The 19,213-nt window shown below is 42.6% G+C and overlaps 1 protein-coding gene across 1 annotated transcript in view; it reads right to left on the bottom strand.

Moving 5' to 3' along the window:
- The window catches only part of RB1 (RB transcriptional corepressor 1), a 373,697-nt gene that overhangs the window by 236,750 nt on the left and 117,734 nt on the right, over positions 1-19,213 (bottom strand). The window contains exon 9 of the mRNA XM_077297418.1: positions 5,199-5,276. Coding sequence (XP_077153533.1) covers positions 5,199-5,276 — 78 coding nt within the window. The remainder of the gene's footprint in view (positions 1-5,198; positions 5,277-19,213) is intronic.

Below are 19,213 nucleotides of genomic sequence, written 5' to 3'. Positions count from 1 at the left end.
CAGGAGGGTATATGAGAACAGGTAGAGAAAGACCGCAAGGAGCGGAGCAAAGCAGAAGCACAGGAGGTGGAGCCAGGAGCAGGAGGCTGAGTAAAGTACAGAAATGCAGGAGGCAGAGCCAAGAGCAGGAGGCGGAGTCAAGTACAGAAACACAAGAGGCGGAGCCAAGAACAGAGATGTAGGAGCGGAGCAATGTAGAACCGCAGCAATGTAGAGCCGCAAGGAGCGGAGCCAGGTAGAACCGCAAGGAGCGGAGCCTGGTAATTGAGACCTTTCTTCAAGCAATTCTTTAGAAAAAAAATCCTTTGTCTTGACTGAAAGTGTATTCGTACTTTCAACTACCGTATATACTCGAGTATAAGCCGACCCGAGTATGAGCAGAGACCCTTAATTTTGCCACAAAAAACTGTGAAAACTTAACTCAAGTAAAAGCCTAGGGTGGAAAATGCAGCAGCTACCGGTAAATGTCAAAAATAAAAATATATACCAATAAAAGTAAAATTAATTGAGACATCAGTAGGTTGTGTGTTTGAATATCCATATTGAATCAGGAGCCCCATATAATGCTCCATACAGTTCATGATGGGCCCCATAAGATGCTCCATATTAAAATATGCTCCATATAATGCTGCACAAATGTTAATAATGTCCCCATAAGATGCTCCATTGAGATATTTGCCCCATATAATGCTGCACAAATGCTGATTATGGCCCCATAAGATGCTCCATAGACTATTATGCCCCATATAATGCTGCACAAATGCTGATTATGGCCCCATAAGATGCTCCATAGACTATTATGCCCCATATGCTGTTGCTGCGATTAAAAAAAAAAAAATGACATACTCACCTCTCGTCGCTCAGGCCCCCTGCACTTCCTATATTCACCTGTCCCACGTTCCACCGTCGGCGCCGCTGTGTCTTCCGCGTCCTCTGCACGGACTTTTCAGGCAGAGGGCGGCACGCACACTAATCGCGCCATCGCACCCTCTGACCTGAGCGTCACTGCAGAGGACGCGGAAGACGGAGCAGCGCCCGACGGTGGAACGGGGGACAAGTGAATATCGCGCACTGCCCCCGTCATACTCACCTGCTCCTGGTGCGGTCCCTGCACGTCCCTGGTTCTATGGGCGCTGACAGCTTCTTCCTGTATTGAGCGGTCACATGGTACTGCTCATTACAGTAATGAATATGCGGCCCCACCCCTATGGGAGTGGAGTCGGGTCCATATTCATTACTGTAATGAGCGATACCATGCGACCACTCAATACAAGAAGAAGCTGTCAGTGCCCGAAGAACCAGGGACGGGCAGGGACCGCGCCAGGAGCAGGTGAGTAGGATTAGACAGCTTTCGCTCCCCCTCCCCTGCCGACCCCTGGGAATGACTCGAGTATAAGCCGAGAGGGGCAATTTCAGCCTAAAAAAATGGGCTGAAATTCTCGGCTTATACTCGAATATACACAGTAACTTTTCAGAAAAGTCAATCCTGTGCGTGTACTTGAGAAAAAACACTAATGCTGGCCTACGACTGATATCCTCCATTCATCATCCGTTTTGTCGTCTGCAGGCTCTCCTCCTTAAATTGCAATTCACTTGGAGCTGGTGGGTAGATACAAGCTGCAGTAATCTCTGCCACACATAGCACAGCACACCACACACAGTGATTCTTGCTCTTCAGTCATTGTTTTTTGTTTTCTTTTGTTTGTTTTTTAGCTTTAACCCCTTAACGACCACAGATTTGCCTTTTAACGGTGGCAATTAAGAGTACTTATTCCTCAGCGCTGAGACTAACATGGCCAGTGTTGCGATCGCCGTTATTCGTTGAATAACAGCGACCGCAAAAAAAAGTCTGATTTCCCATTTATTTCTCTCTTCTCTTTATTTCTGATCTCATATACCAGAGGAGAGAGTAATGGGGTCCCCTGAGCATCCCCTCCCCCCCGTACCTCCGATGTCCCTGGACCTTCCGGCTCCGTCCCACGGCGATTCTTCCGGGAAGAAAATGGTGGGCACATGCACAGTGCGCCAGCCGAAATCTGCCGGCCGGCACCAATAGATTTTTCCTGTTGGTTAATTTTGATCACTGTGATAGACGTCATCCGAGCATGATCATGTCCTAACAGAGTATTTTCGGCGTGCTCGAATACTATGTTCGAATCGCCGTGGCTGGATGTCTAGCAGCTGTTAGACAGCCGCAACACATTCGGGGATTTCCTGTTTGTTAGGCAATCCCTGCATGTGTTGAGGCTGTCGAACAGCCGCTAGACATCCAGCCACGGCGACTCAAACATAGTATTCGAGCACGTCGAAGATAATCTATTAGCACACGAGCATGCTCGGATAACACCTCAGATGACACCATCTCTGAGAACGTTCGCTCATCATTAGTTTTCAGGATTTCCTTAGTATGGTCCAGGTCATAGTATAGTATGGTCCAGTACTTGCAGACACAGTATATGCGAATTTGCAAACACAGTGTCTTAAAAAAAAGGTGTACAATTAATAATGTACCAATAAAAATGCTAGTCGCCCTGGCATAGAACGGGTTCAATATCTACCAGAGTATAACAGGCTGTGTCACATGACATTATAGGGAGCCTGCAATCCGTTTTGTCTAAGCAAGAAGGATTTGAGCTGGGGATTATTTCAAGCAAATACAGGATTGGGGGGGATACGTGGCTCGTAAGTGTGAAAGGAAGTCTGTCTCTCCTCCCCAAACCAGGATCCAATTAGCCGGATTAGCTAGTCGGATCCGGCGCATCAGTTTTTCACAATTTGCGACTAATCTGTTTTTTTTTCCAAATTCGCCGGATTGAGACTGATGGCAAAAAACTGATGTGTGAAAGTAGCCTTATATTCGCTTTTACTTTTGACTCATGCAAAATTTGCTGAAAGTATAGTTCTATTTAAACGATACATTTGAGCTAAATAAAGGACTCGCTTCACAAATTTATTTTTGAGTGCTGCTTTTTCATTTTGTTGGATTAAAAAATAAAATAGGGACTGAACAACTCTCAGCCATAAACAGAGGATCACACCCCTCACTTTGAAAGGCCAAGCCGTAGGATGATAAATAGGGCAGGATTCACCAATCGGCGCACCTGGTCAAGTGCCGGGGCCTTGAGCAAGTGGGGGGCCCAATCGCCATCTGGGACACCAGCATGCCCTCCCCGTGCTTTAAACTGTTTGAAATGCTTAGCTCTCCTCGTTCACCGCTGAGCGCAGGTCCGGCCTCTTCAGCGTCTTATGACTAACGTTTAAAAGCAGAGGACGCGATGACGTCACTACAGCGCAACCTCTGTGCTGAGCAGTGCAGAGATCCAAAATAGGCTGAAGACACCAGAGCTGAGGAGATCGGAGCTGCAGCCAGCGAGGAAAGTATTGGATGTTTTTTTTTTTACTTATGGAGCCCATTCTGTATTAAGCATTATATGGGTCCCATTCTAAATGGGGATATATGGGACCGCTCTGTATGAAGCATTATATGGGGTCCGTTATTCTGTATGAAGCATTATAAGGGGTCCACTATTCTGTATGAAGCATTGTAAGGGGCCCATTATTCTTTATGGATCATTATATGAGGTCCATTATTCTGTATGAAGCATTATATGGGGTCCATTATTCTGTATGAAGCATTATATGGAGTCAATTATTCTGAATGCAGCATTACATGGGATCCATTATTCTGTAAGGAGCATTATATGGGCCCATTATACTGTATGGAGCATTATAATTGGTCCACTATTCTGAATGGAGCATTATATGGTGTCCATTATTCTGTATGGAGCATTATATGGGGTTCATTATTCTGTATGGAGCATTATATGCAAACCATTATTCTTTATGTAAAAATATAAGGGGTCCATTATTTTGTATGGGGATTATATGGGACCCATTATTCTGTATGGAGCATTATATGGTGTCTATTATTCTGTATGGAGAATTATCTGCGGCCCATTATTCTGTATGTAGAACTATATAGGGTCCATTATTCTATATGTAGAAATATATGGGGTCTATTATTCTGCATGGGGCATTATATGGGACCCATTATTCTGTACGGAGCACTATATGGTGTCTATTTTATATGGAGCATTATATGAGGCACATTATTCTGTATGGACCATTATATGGGGAACATTATTCTGTATGGAGAATTATATGAGGCCCATTAATCTGCATGGACCATTATATGGGGAACATTATTCTGTATGGGGCATTATATGGGATCCATTATTCTGTATGGAGCATTATATGGGATCCATTATTCTGTATGGAGCAATAATGTTGTTCATTATTCTGTATGGAGTAATAACGGTGTCCATTATTCTATATGGAGTAATAACGGTGTCCATTATTCTATATGGAGCATTATATGAGGCCTATTATTCTGCATGGAGCAATATATGGGGCCTATTATTCTGTATGGAGCATTATATGAAGTCCATTATTCTGTATGGAGCAATACATGGGGGCCATTCTTCTGTATGGAGCAATATATATGGCTCATTATACTGTATAGAGGACTATGTGATGCCCATAATATCATATGGAGGACTATGTGGTGCCCATAATATGGAGGACTATGTGGTGCCCATAATATGGAGGACTATGTGGTGCCCATAATACTGTATGAAGGACTATACTGTCTGGTATAAAATGAAAGCTTTTGAATTCCGCCCCCAAACACCCCCCTCCCTTCCTGACACCCCCCCCCCCCCCTCCCCCGGGGGCTGCACTGTGTGCTGCAGGAATCACCAGTTTCTGAGCTATTGCAGAATTTACAATAGGTATCACTTATCTAATGTAAGAAGTAAATGGAATCTTTGGCATTGTACTATACCTATGCTTCTCTGCCGTATCTGTGCATCATGAATTGTGGTATGTGCTGAAGGGGCTCACCGAGACTCGCCCAGGGCCCACAAATACCTGGAGCCAGACCTGATGCTATAAATGGGTCTTGGAAAAACACCTTTTAGACTATAATCATGCACATGCATTTTTGGGCCAAAGAGAGTAGTGGTTTAATAGGGAATATAAAGGTAGCACATGCAGCTTAAGTGGGTTCTCTTGCATACAAGTACATAATGTGCTTTCCATTCTCTTGACTGATGAGGCAGATAATTATCACAACCTTAGTAGGATTAAAACCATAAATAGCAACAATGAAACTAGTAACAAAACAGTTATTAACATACCTTTGGGAGTCCATCAGTACAGGAAATCCCCGCAGAATCCAGAAAATCAACAAAGCTAGAGGAATAGACGTTTTTTACCTAAGGGAATGAGGAAATGTGGATTAACGTACTAAATTGTGTTACAAAGTTAGATGTACATCTGAAAGATCACTGAATACTCTGACTCGTGAAACAGTGAATTTACGCCAATGGTGGCTGGCAAAGCGACTGCTTTAGGGCCCATGTATAGATGCCGATACAGTTGAAAGAAATGATGAAATTCAGCTGACGTTTCCTCTTCCATCATTCTTCCTCAGTGTCTGACGTTTCAGCGAAGCAAGCTAGATGGCACTACATGACGCTCACTGCACTTAGATGTGCAGCACATGAGAACGCTCGCTGCCGAGATCGGAGCAGTTAGGAAAGGTGAGTATTGTTTTGTTTTTTTTCTTTTAAATTAGTAAGAACATTGTGGTGGCCATATAGGGTACATTATACTATATGGAGGACTAGGGGGGTGCATTATACTATATGAAGGACTATATGGGGAGCATTATACTATATGAAGGACTATGGGGAGTGCATTATACTATATGGAGGATTTTGGGGTGCAGTATACAATATGAAGGACTATGGAGTCCATTACACTTTATGGATGACTATGTGGGGGTCATTATTATCTTTGGAGGGCTATGTGGTAGCAATTATAGAGCATGCAACCAATTATATAGTGTGCAAGTTTGTGTGTGGAGGGCTGTGTTGTGGCCATTATACTGTTTGGAGGGCTAGTGGGGGCCATTATACAGTGTTGTGCAGAGTGGGGTCATTATACTGTATGCAGTCCAATTATATTGCATGGAGTGCAGTGTGGGGGTCACAGTTGGTGGATCATAATGTGTTGGAGTCACCACACATCGCTGAAGGAGTTGAGATGCGGTACAGCAGGGTGACCATACTGTGCGTGTGGAGGGTACTGTGGAGGAATTCACTGTGGTAGTATCATACAGTGTTGGCGTGGCACTTTTGTTGGTACCATACTTAATAGGGTGGGAATCCAGGATTACTTTGTAAAGGCTGAAAAGTTGTGAGATATGCTCTTCTGTGACCCAATCAAATATTATAATTTTTTTTGTTGGGCAGAGGGTGCAATTAAAACTTCTGCTATGGAGCTCCATGATCTCAATGTATGACCCTGTCAAGCAACATTCACAAAATCATGCTTTTCTGTTTTACAGGTGTGGATTTTATTTATAACTAGCTGAAGAGCCCGGCGTTGCCTGGGCATAGTAAATATCTGTGGTTAGTTATAGCACCTCACTTCTCTTATTTTCCCATCACGCCTCTCATTTTCTCCCTCACTCCTCTCATTCCCCCCTAACACTTGTCATTTCGACCTCACATCTGTCATTTTCCAATCACTCCACTATTTTCCCTCACTCCTCATTTTGCACTCACAACTTTCCATTTTCACCTTTCATTTTCACCTCACACCTCATTTTCACCTCATACCTCTCATTTTCACCTCACACCTCTCATTTTCACCTCACACCTCTCATTTTCCCCTCAGTATATACATGTTTGTCATCTTCCTTATATATAGTATACACCTGTATGTCATCTCCTGTATATAGTATATACCTGTATGTCATCTCCCTGTATATAGTATATACCTATATGTCATCTTCCCTGTAAATAGTATATATCTGCTGTGTCATCTCCTCCTGTATATTGTATATACCTGTCTCATCTCTTCTGTATATAGTATATACCTGTATGTCATCTCTTCTGTATATAGTATATACATGTATGTCATCTCCTGTATATAGTATATACCTGTATGTTATCTCCTCTGTATATAGTATATACTTGTATGTCATCTCCTCCTGTATATAGTATATACGTGTCATCTCCTCCTGTATAAAGTATATATCTGTGTGTCATCTGCTCCTGTATACAGTATATACCTGTGTGTCATCTCCCCTGTATATAGAATATACCTGTATGTCATCTCCTCCTGTATATAGTATATATCTGTGTGTCATCTGCTCCTGTTTATGGTATATACCTGTGTGTCATCTCCCCTGTATATAGTATGTACCTGTATGTCATCTCCTCCTGTATATAGTATATATCTGCGTGTCATCTCCTCCTGTATATATCTGTATGCCATCTCCTCCTGTATATACGTGTGTCATTTCCTCCTGTATATAGTATATACCTATATGTCATCTCCTCTTATATATAGTATATACCCATATGTCATTTCCTCCTGTATATAGTATATACCTGTAAGCCATCTCCTCCTGTATATAGTATATACCTGTGTGTCTTCTGCTCCTGTATATAGTATATACCTGTGTGTCATCTCCCCTGTATATAGTATGTACCTGTATGTCATCTCATCCTGTATTAGACCTCGTTAACACTTTATTTGGTCAGTATTTTTACCTCAGTATTTGTAAGCTAAATTGGCAGCCTGATAAATCCCCAGCCAACAGGAAGCCCTCCCCCTGGCAGTATATATTAGCTCACACATACACATAATAGACAGGTCATGTGACTGACAGCTGCCATATTTCCTATACGGTACATTTGTTGCTCTTGCAGTTTGTCTGCTTATTAATCAGATTTTTATTTTTGAAGGATAATACCAGACTTGTGGGTGTTTTAGGGCGAGTTTCGTGTGTCAAGTTGTGTGTGTTGAGTTGCGTGTGGCGACATGCATGTAGCGACTTTTGTGAGATGAGTTTTGTGTGGCGACATGCGTGTAGCAACTTTTTGTGTGTCGAGTTGCATGTGACAGGTTAGTGTACCAAGTTGTGTGCAGCAAGTTTTGCGCGTGGCGAGTTTTATGTGTGGTGCGTTTTGAGTATGTGCAAGTTTTGTGTGAGGCAACTTATGCATGTGTTGCAACTTTCATGCATGTGGCAATTTTTCCGCGTGTGCAAGTTTTGCGTGTGGCGAGTTTTCCATGAGTTGAGTTTTGCACGTGTGGCTAGTTTTGCATGTGGTGAGTTTTGCATGTGGTGAATTTTGCGCGTGGGAGTTTTGAGCGGTGACTTTTGTGTTTCGACTTTTATGTGGCGAGGTTGGTGTATGTGTGGTGAAATGTGTGCTGAGGGTGGTATATATGTTCAAGCACGTGGTAGTGTGTGGCGCATTTTGTTTGTGTGTTCATATCCCCGTGTGTGGTGGGTATCCCATGTCGGGGCCCCACCTTAGCAACTATACGGTATATACTCTTTGGCGCCATCGCTCTCACTCTTTAAGTCCCCCTTGTTCACATCTGGCAGCTGTCAATTCGCCTCCAACACTTTTCCTTTCACTTTTTCCCCATTATGTAGATAGGGGCAAAATTGTTTGGTGAATTGGAAAGCGCGGGGTTAAAATTTCACCTCACAACATAGCCTATGATGCTCTCGGGGTCCAGACGTGTGACTGTGCAAAATTTTGTGGCTGTAGCTGCGACGGTGCCGATGCCAATCCCGGACATACACACATACATACACACACACACACACACACACACACACACACACACATTCAGCTTTATATATTAGATTTCCAGTATGAACAGTTTGCAGACAAAAGACCCATTAAAGGGAACCTGTCACCCCGTTTTTTCAGTATGAGATAAAAATACTGTTAAATAGGGCCTGAGCTGTGCATTACAACAGTGTATTTTGTGGACCCCGATTCCCCACCTATGCTGCCAAAATACGTTACCAAAGTAGCCGTTTTCGCCTGTCAATCAGGCTGGTCTGGTCAAAAGGGCGTGGTGTCTTCCCCCAGTTCTTGCTTAGTTTTCCGTTGGTGGCGTAGTGGTTTGCGCATGCCCAAGGTCCTGAATCCACTGCACAGGGGAGTTAAAAGAGCGCGATGTGCACTATTTCATTGGTGATCGGTGGGGGCGGCCATCTTCCTTTGGCCGCGCGTGCGCAGAAGCGGCGCTCTGCTGGCCGCGGCTTCAGGAAAATGGCCGCGGGATGCCGCGCGTGCGCAGATGGAGATCGCGGCGGTTATTTTCCTGAAGCAGAGTTCGCATCTCGGCTTCAGGAAAATGGCCGCCGCGATCTCCATCTGCGCACGTGCGGCATCCCGTGGCCATTTTCCTGAAGCCGCGGCCAGCAGAGCGCCGCTTCTGCGCACGCGCGGCCAAAGTAAGATGGCCGCCCCCACCGATCACCAATGAAATAGTGCACATCGCGCTCTTTTAACTCCCCTGTGCAGTGGATTCGGGACCTTGGGCATGCGCAAACCACTACGCCACCAACGGAAAACTAAGCAAGATCTGGGGGAAGACACCACGCCCTTTTGACCAGACCAGCCTGATTGACAGGCGAAAACGGCTACTTTGGTAACGTATTTTGGAAGCATAGGTGGGGAATCGGGGTCCACAAAATACACTGTTGTAATGCACAGCTCAGGCCCTATTTAACAGTATTTTTATCTCATACGGAAAAAACGGGGTGACAGGTGCCCTTTAAAGAGGACGAATCAGTTGTTCAAAAAAAAAACAATCTGAGTTTCATCAAAATCCCAGAGCTCCTTATTCTGTCGCTCTTCTGAAGAAATACAGATTTTGCTTTTGCAACACAGTATATGATATTTCTGCTTGAAGTCCAACTGGGCTTTTCTTCAGTCTTCTCTGGGGGCCTGCGATTTAACCCCACCCTCCCAGACAATCTCAGAGTTCAGCAGTGTCTGAGATTGAGACGGCTAAATCAGTTACTGAGAGATGATTGGCAGTGTCTGTGAAAATAGGGTGAAAACACATGGCCCCAAAAAAGACTGTGAAGAAAAGCCCAATTGGAATGCAAGCAGAGATTTCACATAGTGTGCTCCAGAAGAAACAAATGTCAATAACTCTGCAATAGTGCAGAACCGAGAAAAGCAACAGAAACAGGGGGCTCAAGGATATTTTCAAGGTATTTAACACATTTTTCTTGAACAAGTGTCAGGTCTTTAAGGTGCCAAATAGAAGACGCACACTATGGTTCAGAGAATTCAACTTGGGCATTTACATGGTGTTTCCTTCTATAAGGCGATGCAAATGAACACATTAGTCAAAATTTATTACAGAAGAGCGTGTAGTCTCCCAGGGTTAGAGTAAATGGTTATTTTGGAGCAGAGTCTCTAAAAACGTATTTTTTATTTATAGGTATAAAAGCATATACAATCACAGCAAAACGTTTTTGGCTCAGACTGAGAGCCTTTGTCACGCACTGTATATAATGTTTCACTCCCTGGTGAATGGTCCAGATAGCTGCCGAAGATCCAGTTGCTGTGATTGTATATGCTTTTATACCAACAGATACACTATGCTTCAAAAAGTCATGACAGCACCACGAGAGAGGGAATCTGCCCTTCAAGGACAGGAAACCTACAGAGATAAAAGGGCGGCACCTCTCCCACGCATCAGTTGGATTACAGAGCACCTCCCATGGTTAATTGAAAAATATATGTAATCCAAACACCAACTAATTGCTCAAACGTGATTATTTACAAGTGAAGAAGTGCTCACCCACACCTGAAAGGAGGGAATATAAGGGTGCTGTCATAGGCTCTGAAAAATCCTGTCACCGGTAAGTAACTAAGACTTTATTCGATCCCCCATGACAGCACCACGAGAGAATTACAGAGAGGTAAGAATTTAGGGAGGGACCACAGCCTGAAACACCGTTCTTCCAAATGTGAGATCAGAAGAGGCACCCATATCAAGCCCATAATGTCAATAAAAAGTGGAAGACCACCATGTAGCTGCCTTAGGTGCTTCTAACAAAATTAGAATGTCATCAAAAAGTTAATTTATTTCAGTTCTTCAATACAAAAAGTGAAACTCATATATAGAGTCATTACAAACAGAGCGATCTAGTTCAAGTGTTTATTTCTGTTAATGTTGATGATTATGGCTTACTGCCAATGAAAACCCAAAAGTCATTATCTCAGTATATTAGAATAATTAACAAAAAACACCTGCAAAAACTTCCTAAACGTTTAAAAAGGTCCCTTAGTCTGTTTCAGTAGGCTGCACAATCATGGCGAATACTGCTGACTTGACAGATGTTCAGAAGGCAGTCACTGACACTCCACAAGGAGGGTAAGCCTCAAAAGGTCATTGCTAAAAAAGCTGGCTGTTCACAGAGTGCTGTATGCAAGCATATTAATGGAAAGTTGAGTGGAAGGAAAAAGTGTGGTAGAAAAAGGTGCACAAGCAACCGGGATAACCACAGCCTTGAATGGATTGTTAAGAAAAGGCCATTCAAAAACTTGGGTGAGATTTACAAGGAGTGGACTGCTGCTGCAGTCATTGCTTCAAGAGCCACCACACACAGACGTACCCAGGACATGGGCTACAAGAGTCGCATTCCTTGTATCAAGCCACTGATGGCCAATAGACAACGCCAGAAGCGTCTTACCTGGGCCAAGGAGAAAAAGAACAGGACTGTTGCTCAGTGGTTCAAGGTCGTGTTTTCAGATGAAAGTAAATTTTGCATTTCATTTGGAAATCAAGGTCCCAGAGTCTGGAGGAAGAGTGGAGAGGCCACAATCCAAGCTGCTGGAGGTCTAGTGTGAAGTTTCCACAATCAGTGATGGTTTGGGGAGCCATGTCATCTGCTGGTGTACGTGCACTGTGTTTTATCAAGACCAAAGTCAGCGCAGCCGTCTACCAGGACATTTTAGAGCACTTCATGCTTCCCTTTGCAGACAAGCTTTTTGTAGATGGAAATTTCATTCTCCGGCAGGACTTGGCACCTCTCCACACTGCCAAAAGTACCAATACCTGGTATAAAAACAACAGCATCACTGTGCTTCAATAATAGGAGGAAATTAGAAGTTTTTACGTATAAAAAATATATTTTATTACATATAAAACATTAAATTGAACAAATATTTATAATGACAATGGTATTAAGACAATATGTCAATTGTATGGAAATAAACGCTATCCAACCAGGTGGCAGCGCAACGTGATCGCTAACACAGGGCTGACAATGTGCCAAGTTTCAAAGCAGTTACCGCCAAATAGGCATATACAAAAATAGCAGAAAGTGCTCTTATTTATACACTCACTGGCCACTTTATTAGGTACACCTGTCCAACTTCTTGTTAACACTTAATTTCTAATCAGCCAATCACATGGCGGCAACTCAGTGCATTTAGGCATGTAGACATGGTCAAGACAATCTCCTGCAGTTCAAACCGAGCATCAGTATGGGGAAGAAAGGTGATTTGAGTGCCTTTGAACGTGGCATGGTTGTTGGTGCCAGAAGGGCTGGTCTGAGTATTTCAGAAACTGCTGATCTACTGGGATTTTCACGCACAACCATCTCTAGGGTTTACAGAGAATGGTCCGAAAAAGAAAAAAAATCCAGTGAGCGGCAGTTCTGTGGGCGGAAATGCCTTGTTGATGCCAGAGGTCAGAGGAGAATGGGCAGACTGGTTCGAGCTGATAGAAAGGCAACAGTGACTCAAATCGCCACCCGTTACAACCAAGGTAGGCCTAAGAGCATCTCTGAACGCACAGTGCGTCGAACTTTGAGGCAGATGGGCTACAGCAGCAGAAGACCACACCGGGTACCACTCCTTTCAGCTAAGAACAGGAAACTGAGGCTACAATTTGTACAAGCTCATCGAAATTGGACAGTAGAAGATTGGAAAAACGTTGCTTGGTCTGATGAGTCTCGATTTCTGCTGCGACATTCGGATGGTAGGGTCAGAATTTGGCGTAAAACAACATGAAAGCATGGATCCATCCTGCCTTGTATGGAGCATCTTTGGGATGTGCAGCCGACAAATCTGCGGCAACTGTGTGATGCCATCATGTCAATATGGACCAAAATCTCTGAGGAATGCTTCCAGCACCTTGTTGAATCTATGCCACGAAGAATTGAGGCAGTTCTGAAGGCAAAAGGGGGTCCAACCCGTTACTAGCATGGTGTACCTAATAAAGTGGCCGGTGAGTGTACATGTGCGACTGAAATAAGGATATAATAATCCCAACAGTACTAGTATAACATCGGTAAGTATCGCACATATAATCAAATGAGAAAAGTGCACATATAGAGTACTATAATATGAGTTAATTACCCATGTTCTCAGAGTGTCAGACCTGGGAGCGGTCACTCTCCCGACGCGCGTTTCGAGGGAAAGATTCTCGCTTCCTCAAGGAGGCGTGGTCTTACAATGATAAGCGTCGGCATTAAATGCACCTTCGTTCCGGTCACATGGTCAGAGACCGGCCAATGGTGTCACACGTCTCATCATCCGCGCGAATGCCGCTCTCGGGCTCCACAGCTACCAATCAGCGGTCCCCATGCACACGCCGGGAGCAGCGGCCAGCGCCAAGACGCATACCACCCGACGAGCAACAGGAGACCACCGGAAGCAAGTGCAGAGTCAGACAGCAGCAAAACTACGCGGAGGAAAAGATCAATCTGTACTGACACTATTTCCAAAAATATATGTAAGATAATATATATATATACAAACATTTTAAAAAAGAAGAACGATCGATAGATATGATCAGCAATAATTACTAAAATACATAATGAGTGAACGTGAGATGATACAGCTGATAATACAAAAATAATAATGAAACAATTGCAGTGCAATGTGCAATAAAGTGCAGTAAGAGAACGAGTAAAAAAGATTTTTTACATAATATGATATTATAAAATGTGCAAATAAGACAGTAAATTTAATTGATGAATGTGATCTTCATGGTGAACAACAATTGCTGGAAGCAGTGAATTGCCTGTCATAAATATTCATCGATCGCCATATTTCTAACTGAATAAAAAAGAAAGAAAAAAAATTAATAAAAACACAATGAATATAAAACCAAGACGCCAGAAAAAGACCAAAAACAAAAGGAAGGTGGTATATCTGGAGAGAGTACCTCAAAAAACAGGCCAAACTATGCTGTTATAAGTATGATGAATAACCTGTAGTTTCATTTAGTCCGTCTGGCACCATTGTGCCCAAAGTAAAAATCCACCTGCATTCTTTTTGCGCTAACAGGCCTTTGATATCACCACCTCTAATGCCACATTGTACATGTTCTATACCCCGGACTGCAAGGTGGTTAGGGTTGCAGTTATGAAATAGACGAAAGTGACGGGGTAATGTCTTAAGAAGGGAGATATCAATTTCCGAATTTGCAGCTGCAATATCGCGAACATGTTCCCGAACACGAGTGCCCAAGCGTCTAGAAGTTAGACCCACATATATTTTTGGACATGTACAAGTTGCATAATATATGACTTGTGTGGTATTACAAGTCATACGTTGTTTGATGCTAAACTGTTTTCCATCTACTGATTGAAAATTTGTAGACCGAATGACATTTTTGCATGCTATGCATGTTCTATAGTTGGAATGTAATGGCTGCTCATTCTGGTCACTACGGATATAGAAACGCTTTACACTAGTATCCGCCATGATGATGGCATGGAGGCGGTCCGCTTCTTTCTGGGGACTAGCAACTGGGATGGCCATACATGTTTACTTATTTTGGAATTATTAGATTTCATTTTAACAAAAAAAAATTTTGTGTTTAAGGATGTTTTTTATTTACAGAAACGCGGCACTGCCATGGGCGCGGCCTGAGCGCCATCCTTCGCCGGACTCTTCCTGGGTTACTGGGAGAGGGGGGGTCTTCGGCGAGGATGGCGTCCGGGGCGCGGACCATGTGCAGTGCTGGTTACGTTATATAGACGATTTATTCATTATTTGGCAGGGAACAGATATACAATTACAAGAGTTCATGCAACATTTGAATTGTAATGATTTGAATATCAAATTGACACATGTTTTCAGCAAAGATTCCATTAATTTCTTGGATATTAATATCCAAGTTGATTGGGATTTATTTTTGCAAACAGATGTACATAGAAAACCTACTTCTACCAATTCATTGCTGCATGCCAACTCTAGTCATCCCTACAGTACCATTAAGGCCATCCCAGTTGGTCAATTTCTCAGAATGAGGCGGATCTGTTCTTCAGAATCTAATTTTCAGTCCCAGGCCAATGATCTCCGTGAGAGATTCTTGGAGAGAGGATACTCTAAGAAATGTGTTAAAGCAGGATATAATAGGGCAAAATCCTGCTCAAGAGAGGATTTGTTGTGCCCTGGGATTAAACACAATGAAAAAGATAACAAAATCTGTTACATTTCAACATATAATGGACAGTGGCAAGAAATGAGAACCTGCATTCAAAAATATTGGCATGTGTTGAAAACGGATGCGGTATTGGCTAGGAGCCTTACTAGCTCACCCCTTATGACTTCCAGACGCAGTAAAAATTTGGGGGACTTACTAATGAGCAGCCATTACATTCCAACTATAGAACGCAGTGGTGCTCTTTTTGGCTCTAGCGGTCCCATTAAAGGCTGTTTTGCATGCGGCAATTGCATAGCATGCAAAAATGTCATTCGGTCTACAAATTTTCAATCAGTAGATGGAAAACAGTTTAGCATCAAACAACGTATGACTTGTAATACCACACAAGTCATATATTATGCAACTTGTACATGTCCAAAAATATATGTGGGTCTAACTTCTAGACGCTTGGGCACTCGTGTTCGGGAACACGTTCGCGATATTGCAGCTGCAAATTCGGAAATTGATATCTCCCTTCTTAAGACATTACCCCGTCACTTTCGTCTATTTCATAACTGCAACCCTAACCACCTTGCAGTCCGGGGTATAGAACATGTACAATGTGGCATTAGAGGTGGTGATATCAAAGGCCTGTTAGCGCAAAAAGAATGCAGGTGGATTTTTACTTTGGGCACAATGGTGCCAGACGGACTAAATGAAACAACAGGTTATTCATCATACTTATAACAGCATAGTTAGGCCTGTTTTTTGAGGTACCCTCTCCAGATATACCACCTTCCTTTTGTTTTTGGTCTTTTTCTGGCATCTTGGTTTTATATTCATTGTGTTTTTATTAATTTTTTTTCTTTCTTTTTTATTCAGTTAGAAATATGGTGATCGATGAATATTTATGACAGGCAATTCACTGCTTCCAGCAATTGTTGTTCACCATGAAGATCACATTCATCAATTAAATTTACTGTCTTATTTGCACATTTTATAATATCATATTATGTAAAAAATCTTTTTTACTCGTTCTCTTACTGCACTTTATTGCACATTGCACTGCAATTGTTTCATTATTATTTTTGTATTATCAGCTGTATCATCTCACGTTCACTCATTATGTATTTTAATAATTATTGCTGATCATATCTATCGATCGTTCTTCTTTTTTAAAATGTTTGTATATATATTATCTTACATATATTTTTGGAAATAGTGTCAGTACAGATTGATCTTTTCCTCCGCGTAGTTTTGCTGCTGTCTGACTCTGCACTTGCTTCCGGTGGTCTCCTGTTGCTCGTCGGGTGGTATGCGTCTTGGCGCTGGCCGCTGCTCCCGGCGTGTGCATGGGGACCGCTGATTGGTAGCTGTGGAGCCCGAGAGCGGCATTCGCGCGGATGATGAGACGTGTGACACCATTGGCCGGTCTCTGACCATGTGACCGGAACGAAGGTGCATTTAATGCCGACGCTTATCATTGTAAGACCACGCCCCCTTGAGGAAGCGAGAATCTTTCTCGCGAAACGCGCGTCGGGGAGAGTGACCGCTCCCAGGTCTGACACTCTGAGAACATGGGTAATTAACTCTTATATTATAGTACTCTATATGTGCACTTTTCTCATTTGATTATATGTGCGATACTTACCGATGTTATACTAGTACTGTTGGGATTATTATATCCTTATTTCAGTCGCACATGTATAAATAAGAGCACTTTCTGCTATTTTTGTATATGCCTATTTGGCGGTAACTGCTTTGAAACTTGGCACGTTGTCAGCCCTGTGTTAGCGATCACGTTGCGCTGCCACCTGGCTGGATAGCGTTTATTTCCATACAATTGACATATTGTCTTAATACCATTGTCATTATAAATATTTGTTCAATTTAATGTTTTATATGTAATAAAATATATTTTTTTATACGTAAAAACTTCTAATTTCCTCCTATTATTGATAATAATTTTGAGTTAAGTATATATATTTTTATTTATTACGCTGGTCTCTTTATAAGTATCACTGTGCTTGATTGGCCAGCAAACTCACCTGACTTTAACCCCATAGAGAATCTATGGGGTATTGTCAAGAGTAAGATGAGAGACAACAGACCCAACAATGTAGATGAGCTGAAGGCTGCTATCAAAGCAATATTTCGGATATTAAAATCATTTTTCAAGCTGGTGTTATAACCCCTTCATGACCTTGGGATTTTTAGTTTTTCCGTGTTCGTTTTTCACTCCCCTCCTTCCCAGAGCCATAACTTTTTTATTTTTCCGTCAATTTGGCCATGTGAGGGCTTATTTTTTGCGAGACGAGTTGTACTTTTGAATGACACCATTGGTTTTACCATGTCGTGTACTAGAAAACGGGAAAAAAATTCCAAGTGCAGTGAAATTGCAAAAAAAGTGCAGTCCCACACTTGTTTTTTGTTTGGCTTTTTTGCTAGGTTCACTAAATGCTAAAACTGACCTGACATTATGATTCTCCAGGTCATTACGAGTTCGTAGACACCTAACATGACTAGGTTATTTTTTACCTAAGTGGTGAAAAAAATTTCCAAACTTTGCTAAAAAAAAAAAAAAAATTGCGCCATTTTCCGATACTTGTAGCGTCTCCATTTTTCATGATCTGGGGTCGGTTGAGGGCTTATTTTTTGCGTGCCGAGCTGGCGTTTTTAATGATACCATATTGGTGCAGATGCGCTCTTTTGATCGCCCGTTATTGCATTTTAATGCAATGTCACGGCGACCAAAAAAACGTAATTCTGGCGTTTCGAATTTTTTTCTCGCTACGCTGTTTAGCGATCAGGTTAATGCTTTTTTTTTATTGATAGATCGGGCAATTCTGAACGCGGCGATACCAAATATGTGTAGGTTTGATTTTTTTTTTTATTGATTTATTTTTATTGGGGGCGAAAGGGGGGGGGGCGATTTAAACTTTTATATTTTTTTTATTTTTTTCACATTTTTTTTAACTTTTTTTTTTTTTTACTTTTGCCATGCTTCAATAGCCTCCATGGGAGGCTAGAAGCAGGCACAGCACGATTGGCTCTGCTACATAGCAGCAATCTGCTGTTCGCTGCTATGTAGCAGAAAATCAGGTGTGCTGTGAGCGCCGACCACAGGGTGGCGCTCACAGCTGCCGGGGATCTGTAACCATAGAGCTCTCAAGGACCTCTATGGTTACAATACTGAAGCATCGCCGACCTCCGATCATGTGACGGGGGTCGGCGATGCCGTCATTTCCGGCCGCCCGGCCGGATGCGGTAGTTAAATGCTGCTGTCTGCGTTTGACAGCGGCATTTAACTAGTTAATAGTCGCAGGCAGATCGCGATTCTGCCCGCGCCTATTACGGGCACATGTCAGCTGTTCAAAACAGCTGACATGTCCCGGCTTTGATGCGGGCTCACCGCCGGAGCCCGCATCAAAGAGGGGCTTCTGACCTCGGACGTACTATCCCGTCCGAGGTCAGAAAGGGGTTAAAGTATTCTAATTTACTGAGATAATGATTTTTGGGTTTTCATTGGCTGTAAGCCATAATCATCAACATTAACAGAAATAAACACTCAAAATAGATCACTCTGTTTGTAATGACTCTACATAATACTGCATATCAATTTCACTTTGTGTTAAAGAACTGAAACAAAATTAACTTTTTGATGATATTCTAATTTAGTGAGAAGCACCTGTATTTGCTTGATAGAAACCTATGAGCTTTCAGCCCAGGAGGCTGCCACGACCCATGTGGAGTGAGCCCTCAGAACTTCTGGCACTGCCTTACCACTTGACGTATAAGCTAATGAAATGGCCTCCCTGATCCACCTAGCTAAAGTGCCTCTTGAAATTTTAAGTCCCTTCCTAGCACCCTGAAAGGACAGGAATAAAAAATTGTCCCTTTTTCAAGGATTAGTAACTGACATGTACTC

Source organism: Ranitomeya variabilis, chromosome 3, assembly GCF_051348905.1.
Source record: "Ranitomeya variabilis isolate aRanVar5 chromosome 3, aRanVar5.hap1, whole genome shotgun sequence".
In the NCBI taxonomy this organism is placed as follows: domain Eukaryota; kingdom Metazoa; phylum Chordata; class Amphibia; order Anura; family Dendrobatidae; genus Ranitomeya; species Ranitomeya variabilis.
This window is presented reverse-complemented; position numbering and strand designations above follow the sequence as displayed.